This window comes from Trifolium pratense, linkage group LG7 (assembly GCF_020283565.1).
Source record: "Trifolium pratense cultivar HEN17-A07 linkage group LG7, ARS_RC_1.1, whole genome shotgun sequence".
Taxonomy (NCBI): Eukaryota; Viridiplantae; Streptophyta; class Magnoliopsida; order Fabales; family Fabaceae; genus Trifolium; species Trifolium pratense.
Window position 1 is genome coordinate 28,706,949 of NC_060065.1, and position 27,514 is coordinate 28,734,462.

The window sequence follows — 27,514 nt, forward strand, 5'->3', positions numbered from 1 at the left end:
CTGATCTGATTTCATTTCATGGAAGAAGAACCATTAATCTGTCCACATGAGCTTAGTTCAATTGGTAAAGCACATCACATATTATATGCGGAGATCGGAGTTCGAACACCAGACATCCCACTTATCCACCTTAAGATGGATTTTCTAGCCATTAGACAAACTAGAAAAAACCACTGATCTCCATGGATCAAATCTGAACCCTAACAATGTGTAAAGTACTCTATCATTATAACTTGGTTTACTTTTTCATATACCCCCTCACAAAAAGTAATCAAAAAGTCACATATCAAATTTCACCGTCATTCACAGGCTTTATAGAGATATAGAGATAATACAGTTCAAACAAAAAACAGATCAATGACAGTGCAAAGAGTCAACCGACCCTTTTTGGATCTATCTATTTGTAAGGCTTCAATGAGTCCACATGTTTACGTTTTATCTTCAACCTCTTTCTTTCTCTCTCTCCAAAATAGTATAACCATTTCTTTGTCCTAAACAAATCCAAACCCTTTTCTCTAAATAATAAAAAAAAGTACTTTTTCTTTTTTTCCTTTGAAAAACACCATATAACAGTAGTCAAGCATCAAAGCATGCAAGAAATGATAAAAAAACACTTCTAGGGTTCTTATTTCTTTTTCTTATATAACCCAAAATTTCACTAGATTCATTATTTCAAGCCAACCCTGAAGTTCTTCTGAGTGTCACAGTGTTACTCTCTCAAAAGGGTCACTAAAGAGAGAGAGACTGAGAACGAAGAGCAAAAAAAAACTTGCCTTTTTTCTCTTTCTTTCTCTCCAAAAAAAAAAATTGTCATAAAAAAAGACAGCATTTTTTTCTCTCCTTTGTTAGAGAGAAACTTTTGAGACATTGGAGTTTCACATTTCACCCTTTGTCTCCACAATCTCCCTGTCTTTTCATTTTTTTTGCTACAAAGTTCAGTACTTTTTGATGATTCAATGATACCCTTTTGGTGAATAATAAGAAAGAGAGAGAAAGAAAGAGATTAAGGGGTTGAAAAAGTTTTGAACTTTTTGACTTTTGGTGATTTTTTATTGAAGAAACAAAAAAGGGGGTGATTTGATGAGTTTTGGGGGTTTTGTAGAAAACAATTCAGGTGGTGGTGGTGGAGGTGTGAGAAACAACAACATAGGAGAAATTTCTTACAGCAACGAAAGAATGCCATTTGGTTCTTTCTCTCAACCTCGTCTTGTTACAACTCCTGCTTTGGCTAAATCTATGTTCAACTCTCCTGGATTATCACTTGCACTTGTGAGTTAGATCCTCTTGTTTTGTTTTTGTGTTCTTAGTATCCTTAAAATTTTGTTAGTACTTTTGTTGTGTTTTTTTTTTTTATGACCCTTTTGATTTGTTTGATGAAAAAATATGTAGCAAACGAATATTGATGGACAAGAAGATGTGAATAGATCAATGCATGAAAATTTTGAGCAAAATGGTTTGAGAAGAAGTAGAGAAGAAGAACAAAGTAGATCTGGTAGTGATAACTTGGATGGTGTTTCTGGTGATGAACAAGATGCTGATGATAAACCACCTAGGAAAAAGAGATATCACCGACACACTCCTCAACAGATTCAAGAGCTTGAAGCGTATTTTTCTTCTTCCACTTTTTGTGTTTTTGTTTTTTTTTTAAGGTTTATTTAGATTTTACTAATGATGTTTTTCTTTTCTGTTCTTTTTCAAATGATGTTTTAGTTTGTTTAAGGAGTGTCCTCACCCAGATGAGAAGCAAAGATTGGAACTTAGCAAAAGACTTTGTTTGGAAACTAGACAGGTTAAGTTTTGGTTCCAAAATCGAAGAACACAAATGAAGGTATGTGACAACAAAAGTCATTTTCATTTTTCACATGTTTTTTTTGACATGGTTATATTTGTTATATTTCTTTTTGAGGTTTTTGTTGTTTTAAGCTTTTTTTGTTACTAACTTTTTGTTTGTACAATTGTACTATAGACTCAATTGGAAAGGCATGAGAACAATTTGCTTAGGCAAGAGAATGATAAGCTAAGAGCTGAAAATATGTCTATAAGGGATGCAATGAGGAATCCTATATGTTCAAATTGCGGTGGTCCGGCTATGATCGGTGAAATTTCACTTGAGGAACAACATCTTCGAATCGAGAATGCAAGGTTGAAGGATGAGCTAGATAGAGTTTGTGCACTTGCTGGAAAGTTTTTAGGCCGTCCAATTTCTTCATTACCGAACTCGAGTTTAGAGCTTGGTGTTGGTGGAAATAACAACAATGGTTTTAATGTGATGAACAATGTTTCATCAACATTACCTGATTTTAGTGCTGGAATGTCTAATAATCCGTTGGCCATTGTGTCTCCTTCGACTAGACAAACCCCTTTGGTCGGTGGATTTGATAGATCGGTCGAAAGGTCTATGTTTCTTGAACTTGCTTTGACTGCTATGGATGAGTTGGTTAAGATGGCACAAACTAGTGAGCCTCTCTGGATTAGGAGTATAGAAGGGGGAAGGGAAATTTTGAACCATGAGGAATATATGAGAACTTTCACTCCTTGCATTGGTTTGAAGCCCAATGGTTTTGTCTCCGAGGCCTCTAGAGAGACCGGTACGGTCATTATCAATAGCTTGGCCCTTGTCGAGACTCTTATGGACTCGGTGAGTTTCGAAATTTGCAATTCACTTTTCTCAAGTGGTTAAATTAATTAATGTCATCGATGTAGCCTCAATTGGTCACACAAATATAAAAAACTTCGATATTGTGGTCCTGATTGCGGTCACAGAACTTTTTCTTGAACATTGTGGTGTGTATAAAAATTTGCAAATTGTTTTAGTTTTTGATGAGTATGATGGTTTTACATTTGCTTACCTTTTATCTTGAAGTACTTTTCTTATTCTATTCTTAGTAGAACTAAAATTATGTAGCTGACTTTAGTTCTTTTGTTTCGACAGAATCGATGGATAGAGATGTTTCCTTGCATCATTGCAAGAGGCTCAACAAATGAAGTGATAGCAAATGGAATACATGGAACTAGAAATGGTGCACTTCAACTAGTAAGTCAAAGTTGTCATGTATTTTACCGTTTTGCGTAATATCAGCTAGTGTAGCGGAATTTGAACAAACTACTATTTCACACAATCCACAATCCACAATCGACAACACTGATATTTTTATACATTAGCTCTAGCCTATGAAGCCTGGACTCGGACACGGACACACCCTATTTTTGCCGTGTCATAGCTTCACAGGCTCTAGCAAAATGGTTATAGTTTTGATGTTTTTGACCGTGTGAATAAAATTTGTGTTTTCAGATGCAAGCTGAACTTCATGTACTATCGCCTTTAGTTCCGGTTCGCGAGGTAAATTTCCTTAGGTTTTGCAAGCAGCATGCAGAAGGGGTTTGGGCTGTGGTTGATGTGTCCATAGATAGCATAAGAGAAACTTCTGGAGCTACAAGTTTTATGAACTGTAGGAAGCTTCCTTCTGGTTGTGTTGTGCAAGATATGCCCAATGGTTATTCCAAGGTAATTAATTACTCCCTCAGTCCGAAATCTTTAGTCTTTTTACCATTTTAGTTTTGTCCCAAAACTTTAGTCCTTTGAAAAAATCAATGCACTTTTAGTGATACTTTACCATTTGTACCCTTACTAAAGTTAAAATATTAATTAAATATATTTTCTCTTTCTTAATAAAGTAAGGCTAAAAATGACTTTACTTATTGTTTTTTATCATTTCTTAATCTCCGTGTAAAACTCCAAAAGGACTAAAGTTTTGGGACGGAGGGGTTAAATTTCAAAAATGTTCTTTTTCTTGTTATTAGTGTGTTTTTGATGGTTTTTATAATCCCTACATTTCATGTTTTTTAGTTTCCACATCTTTTTGTGGATAGTAAAAAATGATTTTTACATTCCTCCATACGTTGTGTTCTGGACTTATTTTATTTTGGGGGGAGTTAGAGTTAATATTTACCATGCAACTATACTATAGTATATATCACTTACTTTCATGTCTTCCTTAAATTTATTTTAATTTGCCAAGTGGATTTTTTTTTTTATTCTAAAATCCACTATGATTATAGTCTTCACTCCTCAATAAAGTATAAACATGAAGGTAACCTCACAATTTAGATCTGCTATGAGACTAATCTAAGTCGACTATGTTCAAATAGTTAATTTAGTCATCGAATATGTCTTCCATTATAAAAATTGTTGTAACACATTTGCTAACTAAAATGGCTCTTTTAATTATAGTGCCATTAATAATAGGATTATAGGAATAGGATCAAGAGAGTGTACTTGAAAATAATCAATAATCAAGTGAAGTGAAGCAAAACACAAGGGCAAGGAATCAAGGGGATTTTGCTTTTCAAAGCAATTAATTAATTAAATAAGCTCATTGTTCAAAGTAACTTAGCTAGTCTAGTGACTATTCTGTCAATGATAATTCCCATACTATAAAATAATATTTTTCCCCTTTTCAAAGAATTTAGACAATTGCATTGCACCTGAGTAGGATGCTTCTCATTTGTCTCAATTAACAATAACAAATCCCAATCTTAATATTTTCAACAATTAATCATTAAATAATAGTACCCCCCCATGTGATTAATCCATTATTTTAACCATAGAAGCCTCTATGACTTGAATTTCTGTACCTTGAACATATTAACTAAATTAGCAATTTTTTCCTTGTAATCTTGTACATGCATTTTGATTCTATAAATAAATAATATATATGAGTTTCTATTCCAATCTTTTATTCTATATAAATATAGATTAATTCCATGCAAACATTATTTAAGTCACGAGATTTGGATTTAGCATAGTTCTTGGCCTATTATCTCTAATGTGTTTGTTGTATATATAAAATAGTATACTCATTTGAGTCAAACATAAGAGAGACTGGCTATTTTGTCTTTTTCTTATGAGTATTTGTTTAAGGTGTTTTAAATTGGTAAATCTTGATTCTCACATTTTCCATTGCTCCTACAAATCTTGCTTGACTTTATCAATAGTACCCTATTTTATGTACATGGTCCATGAGAGATACTTCTTGTCCTTTCTATTGGGATGATCAATCTCTCATCACTCATCATATAAATTATCATATTACTATAGTTAGTAGTATATGGAAACTTAAATATGGAAACAAACATTATTCAAATTAAAACTTAAATAAAATGTTATGTTAAGTTGTATATGAAAAATATGATTTCTATTTAATATATTAGAAAAATTAAAATTTATCAAGTTATATTTGAAATATATGATTTGCATAATAAAAATTAATTAAGGTGCAAGTGTGACTTCATAGCTTTATATTATTTTGTGATCTATGTTGCTCCCTCTTTGGTCCTTAATATAAGAGAAAACTTTTTTGATACTCAGTAACTAATGTATCTGGCCTATATATAGGTCAGATTTGCTTCATGTGGTCCTTAATATAAGAGAACTTTTTTGATACTGAATAAATAATGTAGCTGACTTGTATATAGGCCAAATACATTAGTTACTCAATGTATCTAAAAAGTAAGTTTTCTCTTATATTAAAGACTTCAGGTAGTAGTTAATAAAAATTAGTTAAGGTGAAAGTGTGACTTCATAGCTTTATATTTTTTTATGATCTATGTTAGTGCTATGTGACTATTTTTCATGTACATTTTTCTTCTATATATAAGTAGTAATTTTGCATTGATGAATTTACAGGTGACATGGGTGGAACATGCAGAGTATGAGGAAAATCAAGTACACCAGCTGTACAGACCATTGTTGAGCTCAGGTATGGGATTTGGCGCGGCACGTTGGGTCGCTACCCTACAACGCCAGTGTGAGTGCCTTGCCATATTAATGTCTTCCGCTGCACCTTCTCGAGACCACTCCGGTACTGCTCATAACAACTTTGCTACACATAAATATATTTTTTTTATGCTTGATTAGCACTAAATTGTAGCAAATTGGTTTTTTATGACTGTCTGGCAGCAATAACAGCGGGCGGAAGGCGAAGCATGCTCAAGCTAGCACAACGTATGACGAACAACTTCTGTGCAGGGGTATGTGCCTCAACAGTCCACAAGTGGAACAAGCTTAGCCCTGGAAATGTGGACGAAGACGTGAGGGTGATGACACGGAAGAGCGTTGACGATCCTGGCGAGCCACCGGGGATTGTGTTGAGCGCAGCCACGTCGGTTTGGCTCCCCGTTTCGCCTCAAAGACTATTCGATTTTCTGCGTGACGAGAGGCTCCGTAGTGAATGGGATATACTATCTAACGGTGGTCCCATGCAAGAGATGGCTCATATTGCCAAAGGACAAGATCATGGAAACTGTGTTTCTCTTCTTCGTGCTAGTGTAAGTTTCTTTCTCTTTCTCTTTTTATATATCATCAACATATATATGAAATAATGATAATAATAATAATAATGCTCTTCTCTTTAATAAATATTTATATAAGACACATTTTTTACTCAATGTTTATGTTTATACAACACATTAGGACTTAATAAAAAAATGGATTATTTTTTTTATTAATTAAAATTTTTATTTATTAAAATTTAAGTAGATTCTTGTTAATCATGATGATATTCACATAAATGTTTTAGAGAAAAAATAATATACAATGATTTAAAGTTTTACACTGTCAATCAATTACAACCGTATTTTTTTGCTATGTCACCCAACTTTAACTCCATTTTTTTATATGACATGAAAAGTCAAACTCTTCTTATTATAAAACTCAATGTTTTAAGTGTACTTGTTGAAAGAGTGTAAAATAGTTCACAAATATTCATAAGAGGTCTCTTTATTTAAATTTAAGTTAAATATTTAAGAGCTTTAAAATTATAAAAAATAATTAAAGACTGTAAAATTAGAAAATTGTGTACTTTTCAAAATGAAGTTGTATGGTCCTTTTTAGTACTGTTAGTGCAACTATGCAAGTTGTGACAACGTTGAAATATGACAACTTTTTATGTATGGGACTTGCAAGTTGTTACAAAGTTGAAATGTCAATGAAACACTTGTTTGTCGTTAGTGTTTGTATTTTGAGAGGTTGAAAAGTTGAGAAGGACAAGGAAAGAAATTTCTAAGGAACAACGAGCACAAACTTTGATGATGAAATCAATAAGATAAGCTTTTTTATATGCATTACAAGTCAAAATACAGGACCCTTGTCACTTTACTAGTTTCTATTTCATGGTCCCTACATACATATACATTGCATTGTTTAATCAAATCACTTCTTTTATCTCTATTTTTTAAATAATTTTTTATACTATAATTGATAATCTTATTTTAAGAAAAAGTTGTACTGTAGTAGTATCTTGGTTTGACTTAGCTCATCACATGGTAGGATTTAGTTGATTTAGTTTCAAGAAAATGACAATTCATAATTTATCTTACCATAATAATATTTTTTTTTGTATTTTGCATTAATGTGTTTTTTTTTTATTAATATTCTTTTAGTCGTAGCCTATGTTTGGTATCACTGAGGATCTATCAAAATCACCGTGTTCTATAATTTTTCAAAAGTTACGTTCCGTGGTTTTTACAAAATTATGTAAATTATCATGAGTCTGGTATAGTTTCAGCGATGCCAAACGTATACATAGTTTAACTAGTAAAATAGATATTATCAAGTTGAACCATTCACCTGAATTTATTTGGAATTTTATTGTGTATGAATTTCAATACCAGTATTTATCACTTCATGTACGACTTAAAATTTGTTAATTTATGTTTTTTATTTATTTTGTAGGCGATGAATTCGAACCAGAGTAGCATGTTGATACTACAAGAAACATGCATAGACGAGGCAGGGTCGCTTGTAGTCTACGCACCAGTCGATATTCCAGCCATGCATGTTGTGATGAATGGTGGCGATTCAGCTTACGTGGCATTACTACCATCTGGGTTTGCCGTTGTCCCCGATGGACCTGGATCCCGTGGTTCCGAGAATGGGGACGCCACTGCAAACGGAGGTGAGGCACGAGTCAGCGGTTCGCTTTTAACCGTAGCGTTTCAAATCCTTGTGAATAGTCTTCCAACAGCAAAACTCACTGTCGAGTCAGTTGAAACGGTTAACAATCTCATTTCTTGCACCGTTCAGAAAATCAAAGCTGCACTTCAATGTGAAAGTTAAGAGTCACGTGTGTTCATCACGTGACATTATTTCACTTTTTTTGTTATTATTATTATTATTAAAAATATTTTGTAGTGAAAAAACTTGTAATTGGTGGCGCGTGCGCGCGTTATTGGGGTGTGTTTGAGTCAAGAACGAACCATTCATGGGAAAAAAGTTCCTTGCATGGTGGTAAGGGTATCTAGAATTGTCGGATCGGGTCGGGTTAGGTTCCTTAACACAAGGCAAGGATTGTGGTTCGGGTATTGACTCATGTTTGTTCTTCCCCTAGTCTGAAAAACATGAAAAGGAATAGTGGAATGAGAAAGTTTTATTGTTATTATTATTACAATTAATAAGGTTTTGTTAGTAGGTTTTTGTTGATAATACTAATATTTATCTAATTGTTATATTTATATTTAAATTAATTTAAATTTTAGCTTGCACGTTTATGTGTAGATATCTGCCATTTTTTAAAATTTAAGTTTTATTTGTTAATTTTTTTAATAGAATTATCTTTAGGAGATTTTTTTTTATTGTCAAGTAGCATTTTTGAAGTTACCTATTAAAATTTTATTTATTTATCAATAGGAGGTTTTAAAAAAATGAGAAATAAGATGATGCTATTTTTTATAGAATGATTATTTTTTTTTACGCTTAAAACTAATTTTCAAATAAATGATTTTAATTATGGTAAGGCGAGTTATTTTGTCATATTTTAAAAATTTATGGTTTATTAACAATTTTTTTTTATAATTTAATTAAGAGTACCTGAATAATATTAAAGATTGAGTAGATATTCTATTAAGTTGACGCTCCTAAACACTTTCATCTTATGCTTCTCATAATCATATAGAACACCTTTTATAACTTAATATAAATGAGAAATTAGTCTTTGCAATTGTTTTTCTTTCGGTTGTATCTTATAGTATACTTAATTTTTTTTAAGATGCTCCTATGACATGAGTTAAAAAACTTATTAAGTTAAATAGTCTTGAAATTTATGTAATTTATTTTTTAAAATACAAAACATAGTTGTTCACAAATTTTATCTCAACCAATAAAAATGCTGAAATTATCATATCAGATTCCATGATCGGGATTCAAATTTTGACTTCTTGACTCATGTTTCTTTTTGTTTATCAACGAAGCCAAAAAAAAAAGAAAAAGAAATTAAAAAGAAAAACTATTCACGAAGAAAGAAAATTCCCATTGCGTCGTTTCTAATAAAAAACATGAGTCAAGAAGCCGGCATCTAAGGAGGCTTCTAGTTTAGCAAAGAAAAACATTGGTTTGAGAGAGAAGCTAGCTCATATATGTCTTGAATCAACACAACATGAATATGATACTTAACTTAAGAACCTTTGATGAGGTTAACATGTACGGTGTAAAGAATCAAAGTAGCAGATACGTTCATCAATATTCATGTCTTAGGCCCTCAAGAGACCCTTGTAGATAGCATACATACTACAATTCAGCGAGCAAAATGTCATATAGCCCTTGAATGAAGCTAGAGAAGTCTGCAAGATAGTGGCCAAATGTGTGTTTAATAATGCAGCAAAATCTAGAACGAATAGGAGGACTGAGACAACTTTTGTCCACATTAAGAATGTCACAAGAATAGTTATTATTGTTCCACTTGATATATCTATTAACTAACTCGTCTTTAGAAACGATGGAGAAGCAATTTATGAATGGTTTCGACTATAGCTCGGATGTTAAAGGAGACCCGACATAAGGACCAAGTCTCATTTGTTCAAGCACATCAGGTTGCGTTGTCTACAAAACCACCAGATCACCAGCCGAGAAAGTGAGAGCCCGTGAACCTGTACACCAAACTTGAGCCAATCGCACACATCCATATTTGAGAAGAAATCCATATTTAAAACCAATGTGGTTTCATAGGCTACAATAAAACTCACAGTACCGAATGCAATGAAGGAATGATTCATCTTGGAAGCCACAATGAGTACAAAGTGGCAGAAAGACTCATTTTGCGGTGGTTGAGTAAAGAGGGTGTAATCACAGAATCGTGATAAGTCTGCCTAAAGAAGAAATTACAATGACTTATCATTTTATCTACATATAAAAAAATTTCTTTTCAATAAATGATTTGCATGACTAACTTTTGTTAGTTTTCACAACCAATATCCGGTCCACTGGATCGTAATCTGATATGGGATCAGTTATGTCTTCAAGTAATTTCAAACCCTCCAATCACAATTGCGAGAAATCAAAACCGTGATTCTTCCTACCAAATCCCTACCTAACTAATTTTAATTTATGATGATATATATAATCTTAAACGAGTACTCAGGGGTGGTGGAGGTTTTAGTAAATTCCTTTTGGGCATGATAATCTTGCGTTAGTCACGCGGTACATATTGAAACTGATGAATGTGAGAGGTATGGATGGATGGTTGTGATATGTCTGAAATGCATTTAATGAGCATTCAGAATTTGTTGGAAATATAGTTGGCATCATTTAATGCTCAAGTTGTGGAATTTTCTTCTTTTCATAAGGTGAACCAATAAGATTATGACATGAGTTTTTTTATGAGCATTATTTGACAGTGAAACAAGGGTTGGGATTTTGTAAGATATTTGGCGTTTTTGCTGTAAGAAGGCTTGGTTTCATGTTCATATAAGTTGCCTATAAGTAATGAATGATGATAATTGATAATGATAATGATGTGATACAATTGGAGGTTTATGCTGGATTTTTGTGTGTGTGTGTGTGACATAGCTTGTGTTGTGCACTTGTGCTCTATTCATTAGGGCCGATTCCGAGATTTTCGAGGTGCAGGGCAAATATTAAAAATGGACCTCTAATCATAATTTTTTTTAACATCATGTTAAATATATTTGGATCTCATACCCAAAAGCTAGTTCAAAGGGTGAGGTTGTCCTCACATATTTATACACTTAACCGTCCGGGAACCTAAGCAATGTAGGACTTCAAACAAACTCCAACAACACAACAACATATTCAACACCCACCCTCACGCCTAGCGTGGTCCTGGGTCAACCCATATTGCAGTCCTTAACCCGGCTCTGATACCATGTTAAATATGTTTGGATCTCATTTCCAAAAGCTAGCTCAAAGGGTGAGGTTGCCCTCACATATTTATACACTTAAGCGTCCGGGAACCTAAGCAATGTGAGATTTCAAACAAACTCCAACAACACAATAACATATTCAACACATCATTTATTCAAATTGTAAATAATGTTAACAACATCAAAAATAGTTATTCATTTGTGTAACTAACAAAAAAAATGTCATATATATTCCGCAACATTGAAATTGATTAACATATAAAATTGATAGTGTAACTAAAAAATTAAGAGATAATTAATAAATAAAATTAACATTTACACAACAAATAAAATGAATAACAAAATTGATAGTGTTTTGATGATCTAAAAAAAACTGATAGTGTTTTATAATCAAAATTACAAATTAATTTTATAAATTAATTCTTTCTTTTCAAATAAATTTTTTGAAGAAAATAACAAAATGTATTTTTTTTGAATATAAATAAAGTAGTAAAATTATTTATGAGTTATAAAGTGATTTTATTTATAAAAAATTATCACTTTGTAAAAGGAAATAATTTTTGAATTTGTTTAATTTATAATTTTTATGGTGGTATCTACAATATATTAAAAGAAGATACATATGAAATCACCAATTTGCCCATATTTCATTTTTTGACACATAATCATTTTCAAGGGTATTTTGTGTCTTTATTAAAAAAAGTTAGTAGAAAAATTAAAATAAATAACATATAGAAATCCGCATAAAATTAATAATTATGACCGACGAATTAATATAATGACACATCTACAATATACGAAAAGATGATAGTTTTTTTTTTGAAGGAAAAAAGAAGATACACATATGAAATCACCAATTTTCCCCTTTTCATTTTTTGACACAATCATTTTCAAGGGTATTTTGTGTCATATTTGAAAGTTAATAACTAATTTCAATATTTTAATATTTTTCTTGAGGTGGTTACTTTCATTTTAATATTTTAATATTTTGTGTCATCAATACATTGGTCAGATATTTTAATAACTAATTTTAATATTTTAATATTTTCTTAAGGTGGTTTCTTGATCTTTAATAATTTATGTAGGACCTAAATTTATACTCAGATATTAATGGGAGAACCTATTGTTTTTCTGATTTCTACGAGATTTATATTTTTAATCATATATTAATAAAGTTGTCCATTCTTCATAATTTCTACATGGCATATATTTATACTCATATATTAATACAAGGATCTAATTTTTTGTGGGATTTCTGCGAGGCATATGTTTTTACTCTTATTAATAAAGTTTTCAGTTTTTTACTATTTTTTGTGATACCTATATTTATACTCATATATTAATACGAAAATCTACTAATCTCCGTCGGGAGCTTGTGGGGTACAAAGGCTGGATCTCCCGTCCCAACCGAATTTTCTCTATACGCATGAGCCAAAAATCGAACTTCTGACCACATACATAAGAAGACCAAGACCCCCTTGAAGAAATTCATTGTTGGTCACTATATCAATTTTTCTTAATATATATATATATATATATATATATATATATATATATATATATATATATATATATATATATATATATATATATATATATATATATATGGACACAGAGAGTAGTTAAATCTAATCCAAATAAGTTAAAAGAATTTTGAGCATATATATGGATGAACCAGTTACTTTGTAAACAATACTCTCAACTCTGGAAGATACATAGGTGTGATTTTGTTTTTCTTTTTGTTTGTTTTTTTAATAATAAATAGACGAAATGATATTAACTGCCTGAATTTTAAACACATAAATAAAGGAGTTAGAATTTAAATCGGTGTTACAACATTTAACCTAACAATTTTGATGTTTTTATTAGTTAAATTAATATTTGTGCACTGATTCTATTTTATTAATTTTGAATGACTCTTAATTCATGTCCCTTCTCAACATACACACACAAACATTATATTTCCTAATCATGTTAATAATATATATGAGGATCTTACCGATCAGCATGAATGTATGGATAAAAATCTCTTTTGGAGGCTTCTAGTGTACCTACTCATATTCAATCAATTTAATTTCATGTTCAATCAATTGCTTTCAATTGACAAATAAGGTTTTATATTCACTCAATTGCATGATTTGGCCTTCATCCACAATCATATATAGGGACCGTTAAATTTAGTGAGATACATACAATACAGCATTTATCTTCTTTAAATTTAAGAAACTTTTTTGTGTGCCTCCTACTATATATAAAATTTAAGTGATTTTTTTTGTGCCTCCTAATATGTTTTACAGAAGAATTTAATTTATATGCACCGTCGGTGTAAAGATATTTTGCACATGCGTCCAATAATATACAGACACATCATGTATGGTCATTAAAAACACATGATATGTCACATTCATTAAATGATGTGGCAACGCGTCATTGGATGTATGTGTAAAAAAAATTTACACCGACGGTGCACAACAATTAAACTCTTTACAAAATACACTCACGGTAAAATTACCAATTTATTCCTATCTACGTGTTAACTTGCGAACAAACTTTGCTACTTAAATAACGAATATCAATCCAACAACATTTAATTCACCATATTTTCTAGATTGTTTTTTAACTCATCTGCTACTTAAAATGTGAATACGATGAAAATATTTACATCTTAATTAGCGAAAGTAATAAATAAATATGTAGTATATATATATATACACAAGAGGCACGTGAGAAGGTGCGAAAAGAAATTCACTAAATTTGACAGTTCCACAACTATTGCAACTTACAACTCTAACTAGAACTTTGACCCATGCGGTGCATGAGTCTAATTAGCTGTAATATGTAACAATAAAAAATAAAATACAAAAATTATAAGAGCATTTTCAATAACAGTATTATAAGGAATTTTATAGACTAATTATTCTATATTTGTTTATGTGCTTATTTTATATTTTTATTTTATATATTTTTTAAATAATTTTGGAACCCCATCGTTTTATTTACTTATTAAAAAAAATTGCTGATAATTAAAGGTTAAAAAATTGATGATAATTAAAGGTAAAAAAAAATATTAAAGACACAATCAAGAACATAAACTTAAGTAGACATCCATAAATAAATAAAAATTGTGATTAAAAATTTATTGAAAACAGAGTTAACATATTAGGATTCCTAAATTCTTTTATAATTGAACCACATGTTTTAGCGGTTGAAATGTTTTATTGTAAGTAAGGGATGCATGTTCGATTCCTATCGTAGATAAATATGTATTTTTTGAATATAAAGCTGCAATAAAACGAAAGAGAAAATGAGAGGAGATAAAATTTGGTTTAGGGTTAACTTATGTTAGCAATCTTATAATATAAGAGATAAGAGATTATCGGTTTTTAATTGTTTAAATTGTGCAATGAAAATTGATGGTGCTTAATTGTCATATGAAATCTTTCCTATGAAAGTTGATGGAGCTTAACACTTTGTGTACATAATTTAAATCACAATTGGTCTGCTAGTGCATATTGTATCAATTGATCATCGGTTAATATTAAATCTGCAATGTTAAAATCAAAATAATGGATGTGATTAGTGACATGACCATGATTGTGTTTGGTTGTATTGCAAAAAAAATTGATTTAGCAAAATTGAGTTTGATAATAACTTTCCAAATTACACGTGGTAATAACTTTCCAAATCTCACATGATAATTATTCTCTAAATTTATGATCCGGTAGAAAAAAAAACATTGATCAGGAAAGACATAAAAATATTTCGTGATGAATAATATAGTCAACAATAATTTTGATATGCTTATAAAAAAAGTGATATGATATAATTTTAAAATTGATGGTGCTTATTAATTATTGCACATAATTTTAATCACGATTGGTATACTTGTCATAGTGGTTGGAAATATTGTTTTGCACTGAAGGGTTGCAGGTTCGAATCCTAGTCAAGATAAAATTGTATTATTTTTTAATAAAAATGCAAGATAAAATGGAGTGAAAACATGAAAAACAAATTAGCGTTTAGGGTTTGCTTGTGTATACAAGCTTATAATATAAAAGATAGGAATTCAAGACCTATCGATCACCTTCTGATGAAACACTAGTGATATGATTTTGTACTTTTAAACTTATTCTTCTCGATATATATTTTCAATTGAGTGCACTGAGTTAATTAGGTCATTTATCATCCTAAATAAAAAAAGGTACTTGTTTATCGGATCAATGGATTTTGAATGTTATATTACTTATTCTAAACAATATCAACGCAATATCAATCAAAGAGATGAATCATGTAATATTCATCTTGACAAGAATTTATTTATCGAATATGATAAAATATGTATTAAAAAGGGTTCTTTATATCCAGATAATGGGAAGCGATGAGTAGGTTATTACTTCTTTAGTACTCCCTCCGTCCCAAATCTTTAGTCTTTTTACCATTTCAGTTTTGTCCCAAAACTTTAGTCATTTTAAGAAATCAATGCACATTTAATGATACTTTACCATTTGTACCCTTACAAGAGTTAAAACATTAATTAAATATATTTTCTCCTTCTTAATAAAGTAAGATTAAAATGACTTTACTTATCATTTTTAATCTTCGTGCAAAACTCCAAAAAGACTAAAGTTTTGGGACGGAAGGAGTAATAATTAGTAATAAATTCTATGAATTTTTTTTATAATTTAACCACTCTAAAAAAACCAACGAGTCATACACACTAAGCAATCACTTTTTACCATTAAATAATAATAATAATAATAATAATAATAATAATAATAATAATTTCAACTTCAAGAACACGGACCGTGTACAAAAACTTCGGGCCTAAGAGTTAATGACGGAGTATATAATTATATAATGTGTAATTGAATAAAGTCTTTATTTTCATTTTTTTTTTATCTGTGTAAAGTGGTAAATTGCGATATTTATTTTGAGATAGAATAGAAGACTGAGTAAGGTGTACTCAAATTAAAGATAATGAGTCAAATGAAAAATAATTCAAATTAATAAGGATAAAAGAGATAGCCAAGAAATTAAGTACGTAAGCAAACACCTAAGTCACATGATTTTATAGTATAGTCCATTTTGAATTTCCTAAATATACACAAACATATAGCCAACTTCGTAAAATTTAATTTTAGCTATTGCAAAATGTTATGCCAAACATTTTTCTGTTTAGATATTAGAATTTAGAATAAATAATTGATGGACCACCTAAAAGGCCATCATAATTAATTGCTAAAGCCATCAAAGTTGTATTTCAGGACAATCCCATCAAAGTCACTCATAGTTCGGATTGAAATTTTAAAATGGTATGTATGTTATATATAACTCCTTGAGAGTATTTATATAATAAATTAATGAAATAAAATTACATGTAATATGTATTTACTAAAATTAATTTTTATTTCCCATGCAAAATTATTTATGGCGGTAAATTTTTTTCTTCTTTACATATTTTTTAATCAAGTCAACACTTGAATGGATTGTATTTTTATATATTTAATTCTATATAATGATGTCAACTTTTTGTGTCTAAATATGATTTACTCTAATAATATAATGTATCATTAGATGTAGTTTTCAAATCTAATACATCCAAATGTTGACATCATTGTCTTAATATAGTGTAACACTATATATATTAGTGTTTGAAGGATGTGGGTACATAGTGGAACCCACTACCATGTGTGAGCAAGAAAATGAGTTTTGGATTATACAAGAATTGACAAAGAAATTGTGAGAGAGGGTACATATATCTATAGATGATTTCAATATAGAAATTTAAAAAAAAAAAAAAAAGAAAAAAAAAAGAGGCCCATAATATAATGTCCTCGAGCTAACAAAACTAAAAAGGCCAACTGCCATTCCCTAATTCTGATAGCATTTCATTTTCTTGACTTTATTATTTTCGTCCACACCTACAAATATTGGGATTTGAGAGATATAATATATCACACCCTCACGTGTATATTATATTGATATTGATATCAGCAATGTTTTACAGTACGTCCTTTTATTTACTGTATATATATGTCCTAGTTTGTTCATATGCATGCATGTAACTTTAAAAGGAAAATGCGATTCATGGCAAAATTTTATCATCTGTTTATTATATACACACTAAACTACTAGACTACTAGTAGTATACTTTTTTTTTTTGAGAAACTAGTACTAGTAGTATACTATTTTAATATAGAAAAATTAAAACTTGACTAATTAGTAATTAATCGGTGCACAATCTTAATACTAATTAGGAAAGTTTTGAAAAAATGTTAATAATCATGAATATTTGGTAATGTGTTTTGTTTGATGTCAACTAGACCGTCTAATCTGATTCGGAAGTCGGTTCTGACATCAAATGGTTCAAATTTCCTCTCGATCGCAGTTGTGAGAGATCGAATTGTGGTTCTCCCTACCAAGTTCAGCGTCAATCACCCGATTCACCACTAGATTAACTAACGATTGGTTATTGCTGTCATTTCTGCTTGTGAGATTAAACGGTCAAAATAAATGCATATAGATTAATATAATTGGTCGTTGAAATGTACATAGAGTTAAAATTTCGTTGTTTCAAAAACAAAAGAGTTAAAATTTCGTAAAAAACTAAATGATTAATATAAAAAATTAATAATTTATAAAATACTCCTATTGATGTATTTTCTTTATCATAAATATAAATATAATATAAAAAATAATAATTTGAGAGTGACACAATATTAATTAGAGGTACCATTGGTGAATAAATTAACAATTAATATTACAACTTAAAGTGAGAATTTATTAGAGATAAATTATTTTTGCAAATGTGACATTTATTTTGAAATGGAAGGAATATTTATATATACTTACCGCTAGTTTTGCCTTCTATCAGAGATTTTTTATACTAATTAAATTATTTTATACCCATCTCATCTAAAATTATTGAAATCACTCAATGAAGTCATAATACTTTGTTGATTCAGATTATATATGTTAATTGGTTTTAGAATTACCTCCGATTTGGATTACTTTTTAGTTTATAGAATATGTCAAATTAGATAAATTTGTTTAGTAACTAAAGGAATGCTACTATAATTTTATAGATAATTAAAAGCTACTTTAAATTTAGAGAATTACTTTTGCCATCTATCGGTTACTCGTGCGTCCTATACGTCTTTCATTTTACCCTTCCGTTATCTAAGTAGCGGACATTATAAAAATGAGAAATTTTGAGGTAAAAACACCCTACCAAAATTTTTATTAACCCTCCACTTAAGTAGCGGGCAAAATCTTCTACTTAAGTAGCTGAGTTATAAAAATGTGGAATTTGAGAAAAAAAATACCCCGTAGCATGAAAACTTCTATTTTTTATAACATTAACTACTTAAGTAGCGAATTTGTGAAATTTTGAGGAAAAAACACCCTACCAAGATTTTTACCAGTTATCTACTTAAGTAGTAGACAAAATCCTCTACTTAAGTAGCGGACGTTTTAAAAATTAATTTTTTGAGAAAAAAACTCTTCTACGTAGAATCCACTACTTAAGTAACGAACGGAGGTATTTTAATAATTTCGTAGTGTGTGCCTGGAAACCAGTAGAGTGACAATAGTAATTCCCTTCAATTTATACAATCAGTAATAGAGGACTGAATATTAAAAGGCACAGGCCCTACATTTTAATCAAACGATGAATTTTGCTCTGAAGCATTGGGTTTCCTTTTTCGTTTTAGGGTGGTGTTTAATGGTTAATAATCTAGCCAAAAGTGAGGGTTATAAATTAGTAGATGGTTCTTAAGAAAGAATGTATGTAAATGATGAATGAGGATTACTATTTTTCTTTGGAGGTTTATATGGTTTGGATGAGGCATGGGTAAGGTGTTTCGAGTTAAAGGAGAGTTTATTTGGTCTGGAGCTGCCACGGCTGTACACCCATGACATTGACCGTGTTGGCTCTCAGTAGAGCTGTAAAAAATGGACCGGACTAATGGGTCGGCCCATTAGCCCACGTGTTTGGGTAGATCGAGCCTAAAAAAATCTAACCCAAATGAAACCAGACCTTTTTGGTCCAAACCCATTAGCCCAAATGCAAATAGGCTGGGCTATGAGCTAGCCCACCGGGCTTCGGACCGACCCATTATCGAAAAAATTATGTTATTTTTATAAAATAATATCAAGTAATAACATAAAAAATTATAATCTAATTAAAAAAGTTATTTTAAAAACTATAGTTAAATATCTAAGCATAATAAGAAGGGTCATATTTACCTAAAACCTTTTAAAAAAATTAAGTTTATAATTTATTAATTTGATTTAATTTCTTTTATAAGAATCAAACTTGAGTTTAATTGATATTTAGCACTGATGTAAAAATTATTTACACTTACATATAATTATATCTCAATAAAATTGATAATTATGAGGAACTAATGTATCAAAATCATGTATAAAAAGATCGAATAAATGGAAAAAAAATAAAACGAAATGGGCCGGACCGTCCCATTAGCCAACATGGCCCATACGGACTGGGCCGGGCTCATAAATGTGTAGCCCTTAGGCTGGGTAGGGCTAGCCCATGTATATAGTGTGGCCCACCGGATCGGGCCGGCTGGACCGAGCCAGCCCATTTGACAGCTCTAGCTCTCAGGGACTTCGCATGGTGAGAAATTGGTTGTCTTTGGCCTTTGGTACATGTGTCTGCCACAACAACACGGTCGTGGTGGCTTCAGTTTGCTGCATAGGCATCGTTTTGTTGTTCTCGTCACAATCCGACTTCTTTGTGTGCTTGGAGTATAACTTGGTCTGTAGAAATTAATCAACCTCACCAATCCTTAAGGACTATGGACTGACCTCCGAACCAAATTAAACGGTCCATTAAATCAGATATCGATGATAAAATAATATTTTAAAAAATTAATCGACCTCCCGCCCTCTTTCACTATATATGTGCACAACTACTCCTTAAAAAGAGGAACTAACTATATAATTCTCTTATCAGATCAGTCTGAGCAAACAAAGTCAAGAAAAACCCCCACTCTTTGTGCCAACTATTTCTCTCAACTTTCATACGTTAATTAACCACACTTCACATATTCTACAAGTTTGCAGCTTTCCTTTTTGCCAAATAGAACAACAGAAACTCACAAAAAAAACTTACGCTATCTCTCATTTATACCAACCACTCTTTTAGTGCAATTCTCTTTCTTATACTAAAAATTATTATTCTTTTAAATATTTTAAGCATTCGATCGTGCGGTTGAACATTGTAGGATATATAGAATCAATGTTGGTGGGAGGAAGCATCTAAGGTAAGAGTTTTCCTCCATACACTCATGCACGTAAGATTTATGTTATGAATTAATAATAGAATATTTAAATGTTAAGAAGTAATGATAATAGAAAGAATTACAAGGAACTATTTTTATAACATTTTATAATATGATTTACCAGTGTGGCTAATTTTAGATTTAATTTTATGATTTTTGTGTATGGTTGATTGTGAATTTGAGTATTGTGTTGATTTTCTATAAAATGATCTGAGTTTGATTTTCTGTGCACTGTTAGTGTAAAATTATTTTAAACATACATTCATCCATCAATGATATGTTGCTACATCATATAATGAATGTGACACTTTTAACACAATACATAATTATATATGTGTCAATATATTATTGGATGCATGTAAATTCAAATGATTTTATGTCAATTAGGGCGATAGGTCTAGTTGCATTTTATGCATCATAAATTTTGTTACTGATAGAAGCCAACTCACTCTTTCTCAAATCCTCATTCACTCTTTCTCATCAAAGCACAAGCAAGCTTCAAAATCTTGAAGAATGTTGAGAGATCACAATTCAAGCTACTCCGATTCACTGTAAGTTCTAATAATTCTCCCATCAAACACCCGATCCATTTAGTTAATTTAATTGAATTTCTTACCGGCGGTGGACTGATTACTGATTAGGTTCGTACGCATCATATCATGCAAGTTTTGTAGACGTAATAGAAGGCGCAATTTCTTTGATGAAATCCAACCGTTAGATAATTTTGAGTTTCTTGAAATGCTTGGTGAAGGAGGTTTCGGTAGAGTTTTTCAATGTCGTAATGTCGAAGATAATAGCGTTGTAGCCGTCAAACAAATTTTTATTCATAATAGTGGTGATGCTGTTCCTGCTGCCATCATCAGAGAGGTCTCGTTTCTTAAAGAATTAAACCATCCAAACATTGTTAGGTAATAATTCAAATTCAAATTTTCATATAGTTTTAATTAGGTTAGTTTTCATTTTAATTACGTTTGTGTTATGTATAGATTATTGGATGTAACCAATAACAATGGCACAAGATTTGTAAGCCTTGTTTTTGAGTATCTTGATTGTAATCTTTCTCAATACATTAAAGAGAATCAACGCTATGGTTCATGTTCATCTTTTAATGATCCCATCAATATAAAGGTAAGTTAGGTTTTTCTCCAATTATATAGTAAGTAATTGTTTCTTGAATATTCATTTTTAATTAATTTTGGTGTTATTACAGAGTTTTATGTATCAGATTCTGTCTGCAGTGGAATATTGCCATTGTCATGAGATTATTCACAGAGATTTGAAACCAACAAATCTTCTAATCGATCGTTCTGAAAAGATAATCAAATTGGCTGATTTTGGTTTGGCTAGAGAGTTAGGAGATCCTGACATGATGTATACTAGGAAGGTAATTAATGTTTTTTCCTACAGTCAGTAATCTATTTTTTTTAGAGGCAGTTTGTTATAGTTTATTTTAAAAAAAAATTATTTTTTTTATAAAATTAATCACTTTTAATTATTTTGTATCTGTTTGTTACAGAAAGTTATATGTAATTAAAAAAATCACTTTTATAAGTTGTATTCAAACAAACTAAAGATTATTTTATTTTAAAAAAGTGATTTTTATTATAATAAACAAACACAAATTAAATTCAACTTTTCTAAAAATCTCTAAAAACTAATCTCTAAATTATTTTGCATCAAAATCACTATTTTTTAATATGTAACAAACGGACCCTTAGTGCATTGTTTTTTTGATACACAACGAAATGAAAAGTCATTGGATTTAATTTTTTTTTTTGGTACATAGCCATTGGATTTTTTTAGTGCATAGTTATAATTATTAAAATTTAATTTTGAATACTAATTGCATTGCAAATTTATGAGTTGACATTGCAATTTGGGATCATTTATAAGATTTTTTTGCAATTTGGGACATTCATTTAGAAGTCAATTTGTATTAGAAATAGATGTGATAAAAATCTATGTTAAAACCAAATCTATGTTAATCCCTGAATTATCACATCTAGTTTTGGTTTTAACATAGATTTTTGCAAAGTTATTCAAAAGCTCAGAAATATCTTATACTATTATCACAGGTAGCAACTTTGTGTTATAGAGCACCTGAAATATTGTTTGGATGTGGTAAATATTCAACTCCAATTGATATTTGGTCAGTGGGCTGTATATTTGGTGAGATGTTACTTGAAAAACCATTACTCGAAGGAAAATATTGGATGGATGAATTAGAAATGTTTTTCAGGTAATTTCAGACAACAATTTATTTCACTTTTTTGTTTTTTTTTTCTTATTTGGATTTTCACCACAAGTATCCGGTCAACTGGACCGTCTAATCTGATTCGGAGGTCAGTTCTGGCATAAGTGGTTCCAGTCCCTCCGATCGCAGTTGCGTGGGATCGAACTGTGGTCCTCCCTACCAAGTCCAGCACCAATCACCACTGGACCAACTAGCAATTGATTTTTTATTTCATTTGAATCTAACCAACAAAGCATTTTTTTTTCTATTTATGAAGTATGTTCGGTACCCCAACAGAGGAAACGTGGCCTGGGATCACTAAATTGTGTACTAACATTACAACCTATCCCAAATATGAACCAGTGGTACCAATTCTCATTTTCAAATATACGAGTTAATTTTTACTAGTTTTCCTATTATTCTAACTATGCTTTGTTCCTCTCTACAATTGTGTAGGACCTATCAACAATGTTTTATGATCTTGATCCAACTGGTCTTAATCTTCTAACGGTGAGTCACATTTTCTCTCTAACTTTTATTTGAAGATCCTTAGGTTTAGTACATCCCATTAGCCAAACCCTTTTTGTGAGGGTGCTGTAATAATACCCCCAAGCTCTTAAATTAAAGTCCCCAATTTCAATTGCTGCTGCAATATTGCCGGTCATGCGGTAGCTATCGTAACTGCATTGTACTGCAATTGTGGTGTGATCTTTAATAACATATTTGACTGCAGCGTAACCACATATGGAATTGCATCAGACAATTTTAGACATGTTAGTTTAAATTTTCTCATGAAAAGTTAAAATTTAAGAATCTCTCAAATCCCCAAATACTTCAAATATAATGAAAAATCTTACTACTTTTAACATTCATTTAACCTTGTATTTCAAGCACCTCCCAATTATTACGGAACAATTTGAGACTCCACATCTCATCTCTTCCATAGTTGATAAATAGTATAGTGGTATGGTAGTGCCACTTGATACAGTTTGTGAAAGTTAAGAATCATTCCACGTCACAATAGTTGAAATGTGTGTCGCATTAACCACAACAACCGTAATCGCAATGACCGTTAATGCAACTAGATCTACGACTGTAACTGTAATTTAAAATCATGATCCCTTTCTATGCGATAACGTACCCTAATTGAAAATGAATGCTTTTAGAACCCTAAGTTCAAATTGCTTATATATTTTCATTGAAGGAGAATTAGATATCATGTAAACGTTATTTTTTTTTATGGACCAAATTATTTGATCATTACAAGTTTTTAATGTTTTTTCCTATCTTTGCCTCATTTGCAATTCTTTCTTTTACGTCGGTTTATTATGCACCACAGACAATGCTTTGCCTAGACCCAAACAAGAGGATTACTGCCGAAGCTGCTCTAAAGCATGCTTATTTTAAAGGCTTGGTCTTGCATCCGGTATGTCTTCTACTGCTCTTAATGAAATTGTGTCTCTTGCTTCTATGTCTTTATTTTCGGTAAACCAAAGATATTCTCCGCGCGCAACTGCAGAGACTAATTCCCTTGAGGTAACTGAGATTTATTTAAGGGATTGACATCTTCCAACAAATGCTTCTCCATACACACCGGCGGAGGATCGAACCCAGGACCAAATGGTTAAGGGACTCAAGTATCCTCTCTTGCTACTATGTCTTTAATTAAAAAATAAAAATAAAAAATGCTATCTTTAATTATGTGTTTATATTATCATTTGTATTTTTTTTTATTTTAATTTTTTTTCTAAAAAAGAGGAGTAACAACGTGCTACTAACTCAAATATGTATATATAATATGTCTGTAACTTGCTTCTAAGATTTCATTTTTTGAGAGATTTGATAAAAGATAGTTGTAGAATTGAGCTACTCCAATTCTTAGGAGTCTGTGTTGAACATATGTCTCCAAAGTCCAAACATACACGAGAGTGGTAAATTTTGTACTTTAAAATCAATAAAAAATAAGCACTTATAAATAAGTTTAAATAAAATAAGAAAGTATAAATAAAGTTCACAAAAACAAATAAATAAAATGAAAATAACTTGCAAGTAAAATAAAAGAGATCAAAGGGATAAAGAAGAACACTTGGAAAGTTATACTTATATAAGCTTTTATCACCCGCTTATGTAAGAGGCTCTAAACCAAGAGCTACCACTTCTCTTGAAAACCTAAACCAAAACATATAATTTCTCTTGAAAACCTTGGGATCATGGTTTTAAATTGCGGTAACGGTTCGGTTATTGCGATTGTGGTCATTGTGGTTGCTGCAATACAATGTGGCTGTTGCTGCATGAAATCATTTGGAGATTTCACAAACTACATAAAATGACACTACTATGCCACTATATTATTCATTGACCATTAAAAATGAAATTTCTAGCCTTTAGACTATGCCAAAATAAAAAATAAAAAAATGAGGTGTACCAAAGAAAAACTACCCGTTATGCCATCTATATATAATTGAAAGAAAGATTATATAAACACGCGGAATGCAAAGATATAGATCCATAATCGATTAATACGGAAGCTTTCAATTTCCATCAATTGATTATATAAAATATTTTCAACCATGGTAGATACTTAGTTCTCTTAATCATTTGGTCTTTGATTTGATCCCCGGTTGGTGCGTATGGAGAAACATTTATTGAGAGAGCCCGTTCGGTCCGTATGGAGAAACATATATTGAGAGAGCCCGGCCGGTGCGTATGAAAAAACATTTATTGAGAGAGGTCAACCCCTTAAATGGATCTCGGTTACCTCGAGAGAATTAGTCTCTGCAGTTGTGCGTGGAGGATACTTTGGTTTTAAAAAAAAGAATCTATTCATGCATAACTCAATTGATTATAGTATATAAAACATTTTGGTTAGGGTAAAGATGACAAGAATATATTGCAGCACAATTAAAATTTTTAGGGAGAATTTAATTTACTATCCATTTAAATTCTATAAGATTTGTGGGATTAGTCCGAAAAAAAAATGTCAAGAGTATATTGCAATTCTCAATGCATGCTAAATACTCCCTCCGGTCATTTTTATAAGGAACACTTAGGGCAAAAAAATTGGTCTTTTTTATAAGAAAATTTGACCAATTTTCAAATATTTTAAATATTCAATTTCACTTATGCCCTTATTTATTATGAGAGAGAATTTAAAAATAAGTAAGTTAGTTGAATAAAGAGTAATTAAATAAGGGTATACATGAAATAAATTTAAATTTATAAGAGTATTAAATGAAAATAGCTATGTTAAAGTTATCAAAAAAAGAAAATAGCTATGTTAAATGTGTTTCCTTGATCTGTGTGATTTTTTCAAAGTGTTCCTTATAAAAAGGAACGGAGAGAGTATATTTTAAGTGAAAAAATAATTATGCAATTCCCAAAAAATTACGGCAAAATAATTTTCAGCAAAATTACATGTAAAATATTCCCTCCGGTCCTTTTTATAAGGAACATTTTGAAAAAATCACACAGACCAAGGAAACACATTTAACATAGTTATTTCATATAATACTCTTATAAATTTAAACTTATTGCATGTATACCCTTATTTAATTACTCTTTTTTCAACTATTTTTAAATTCTCTCTCATAATAAATAAGGGCATAAGTGAAATTGAACATTTAAAACATTTGAAAATTGGTCAAAGTTTCTTATAAAAAAAACCAATTTTCATGAAGGGAGTAAAAAACACTATGAGTGTATGATATATTTTTAAGAGAGCTTTTTAACCACTTACAAAAGTCCTAATATAAACAACAAAAACCCAAATCTCATAAAATTGAGGCTTATTCTTTTCTGCTTTTTACATCTTTGTCATTCGTAAACATCTTTTATTAATCATCAAAATCACAATGTTCATGTCAACGCATATATTCACAATCAAGACCTAGTATACTATCTTTATTAAGACGATGGCAACAAAGTTATCAAAGAATAGACATTGTCACTCACTGATCATATTAGGAGTAACTTCTTCGACAAGCAACTGGTTCTGCAAAACAATGTTAGTACAAAAAAATATTTTTAAAGTAGCCCACAACATGATGTGCTAACTGAATAGGTTCAGATATCACTTCATTCTTGTGTTTGAGAGATTAGATGAGCTGTGTTTGTGGTTTTGATTTTGGCTATGCTATGGAAATAAGGGCTTTGTCTAAGTTGCATTGAGCTAACTTTTCCCTACTCATAATAAGGTTATCATTATGACCAACATTTTGAATCTGTGTTTTAATGTTATGGATATTTTGCTAAGCTTCCTTCACATAAGAGTGAACATTATCAAACACTTCCTCGTTCGAATTTCTTAACCTATCTTTTCCATTTTTCGTGATTTAACAAACAGATTCTATATTTTATATAGATGACTAACCATGTTTTATTTTCATTCAGGTTATTAAAGGAAAATAGAAGTCTTGATCAACCAAAGCCAAAGTGCCAAACAAGTGGGGAAATTTTGTTTTCCTTCCTATTAGAGTATACTTATTGTATACACATTAGTATAGCCTCAATCTCAATGTATAAATATTGTATCTATGAGCTAGGAAGTTAGTTAGGCTCAGTGCTGATGTGGTAGAGTTAGTTAGGCAGTGCTGATGTGGCACTTTCAGTTAGTTAGAGGGAAGAAGTTCTATATTTAGGAACCTTTGACCATTATAACTGAATCAAGTTTGTATCAATTTCGTCAATGAAAGAAACACTCAATATTCAGTTTAAGGATTTCTAACATGGTATCAAAGAGCTTCTAGGCTCATTTTTTCGCTTATGCATTAAGCTTCTTATTCCTCATCCATGGAAGATGCACAATCCACCGTAGGAATTAAGA

General features: G+C 30.7%; 2 protein-coding genes across 2 annotated transcripts; both read left to right on the forward strand.

The window, feature by feature from the left end:
• Positions 1-301: 301 nt before the first annotated feature.
• Positions 302-8,464, forward strand: LOC123895506 (homeobox-leucine zipper protein ANTHOCYANINLESS 2-like). The gene is made up of 9 exons (XM_045945878.1): positions 302-1,269; positions 1,390-1,604; positions 1,711-1,828; positions 1,967-2,638; positions 2,933-3,034; positions 3,293-3,505; positions 5,687-5,861; positions 5,960-6,327; positions 7,733-8,464. Exons 1-9 carry the CDS (start codon positions 1,081-1,083, stop codon positions 8,114-8,116), a joined length of 2,436 nt encoding a protein of 811 aa, XP_045801834.1. The 5' UTR covers positions 302-1,080; the 3' UTR covers positions 8,117-8,464.
• A 12,973-nt stretch (positions 8,465-21,437) lies between these two features.
• On the forward strand, positions 21,438-27,454 carry LOC123896191 (cell division control protein 2 homolog). The gene is made up of 7 exons (XM_045946610.1): positions 21,438-21,587; positions 21,670-21,843; positions 22,535-22,698; positions 22,970-23,057; positions 23,149-23,202; positions 24,032-24,118; positions 27,082-27,454. The coding sequence occupies exons 1-7, from the start codon at positions 21,438-21,440 to the stop codon at positions 27,097-27,099; spliced, it is 735 nt and encodes a 244-aa protein (XP_045802566.1). The 3' UTR covers positions 27,100-27,454.
• Positions 27,455-27,514: the final 60 nt, after the last annotated feature.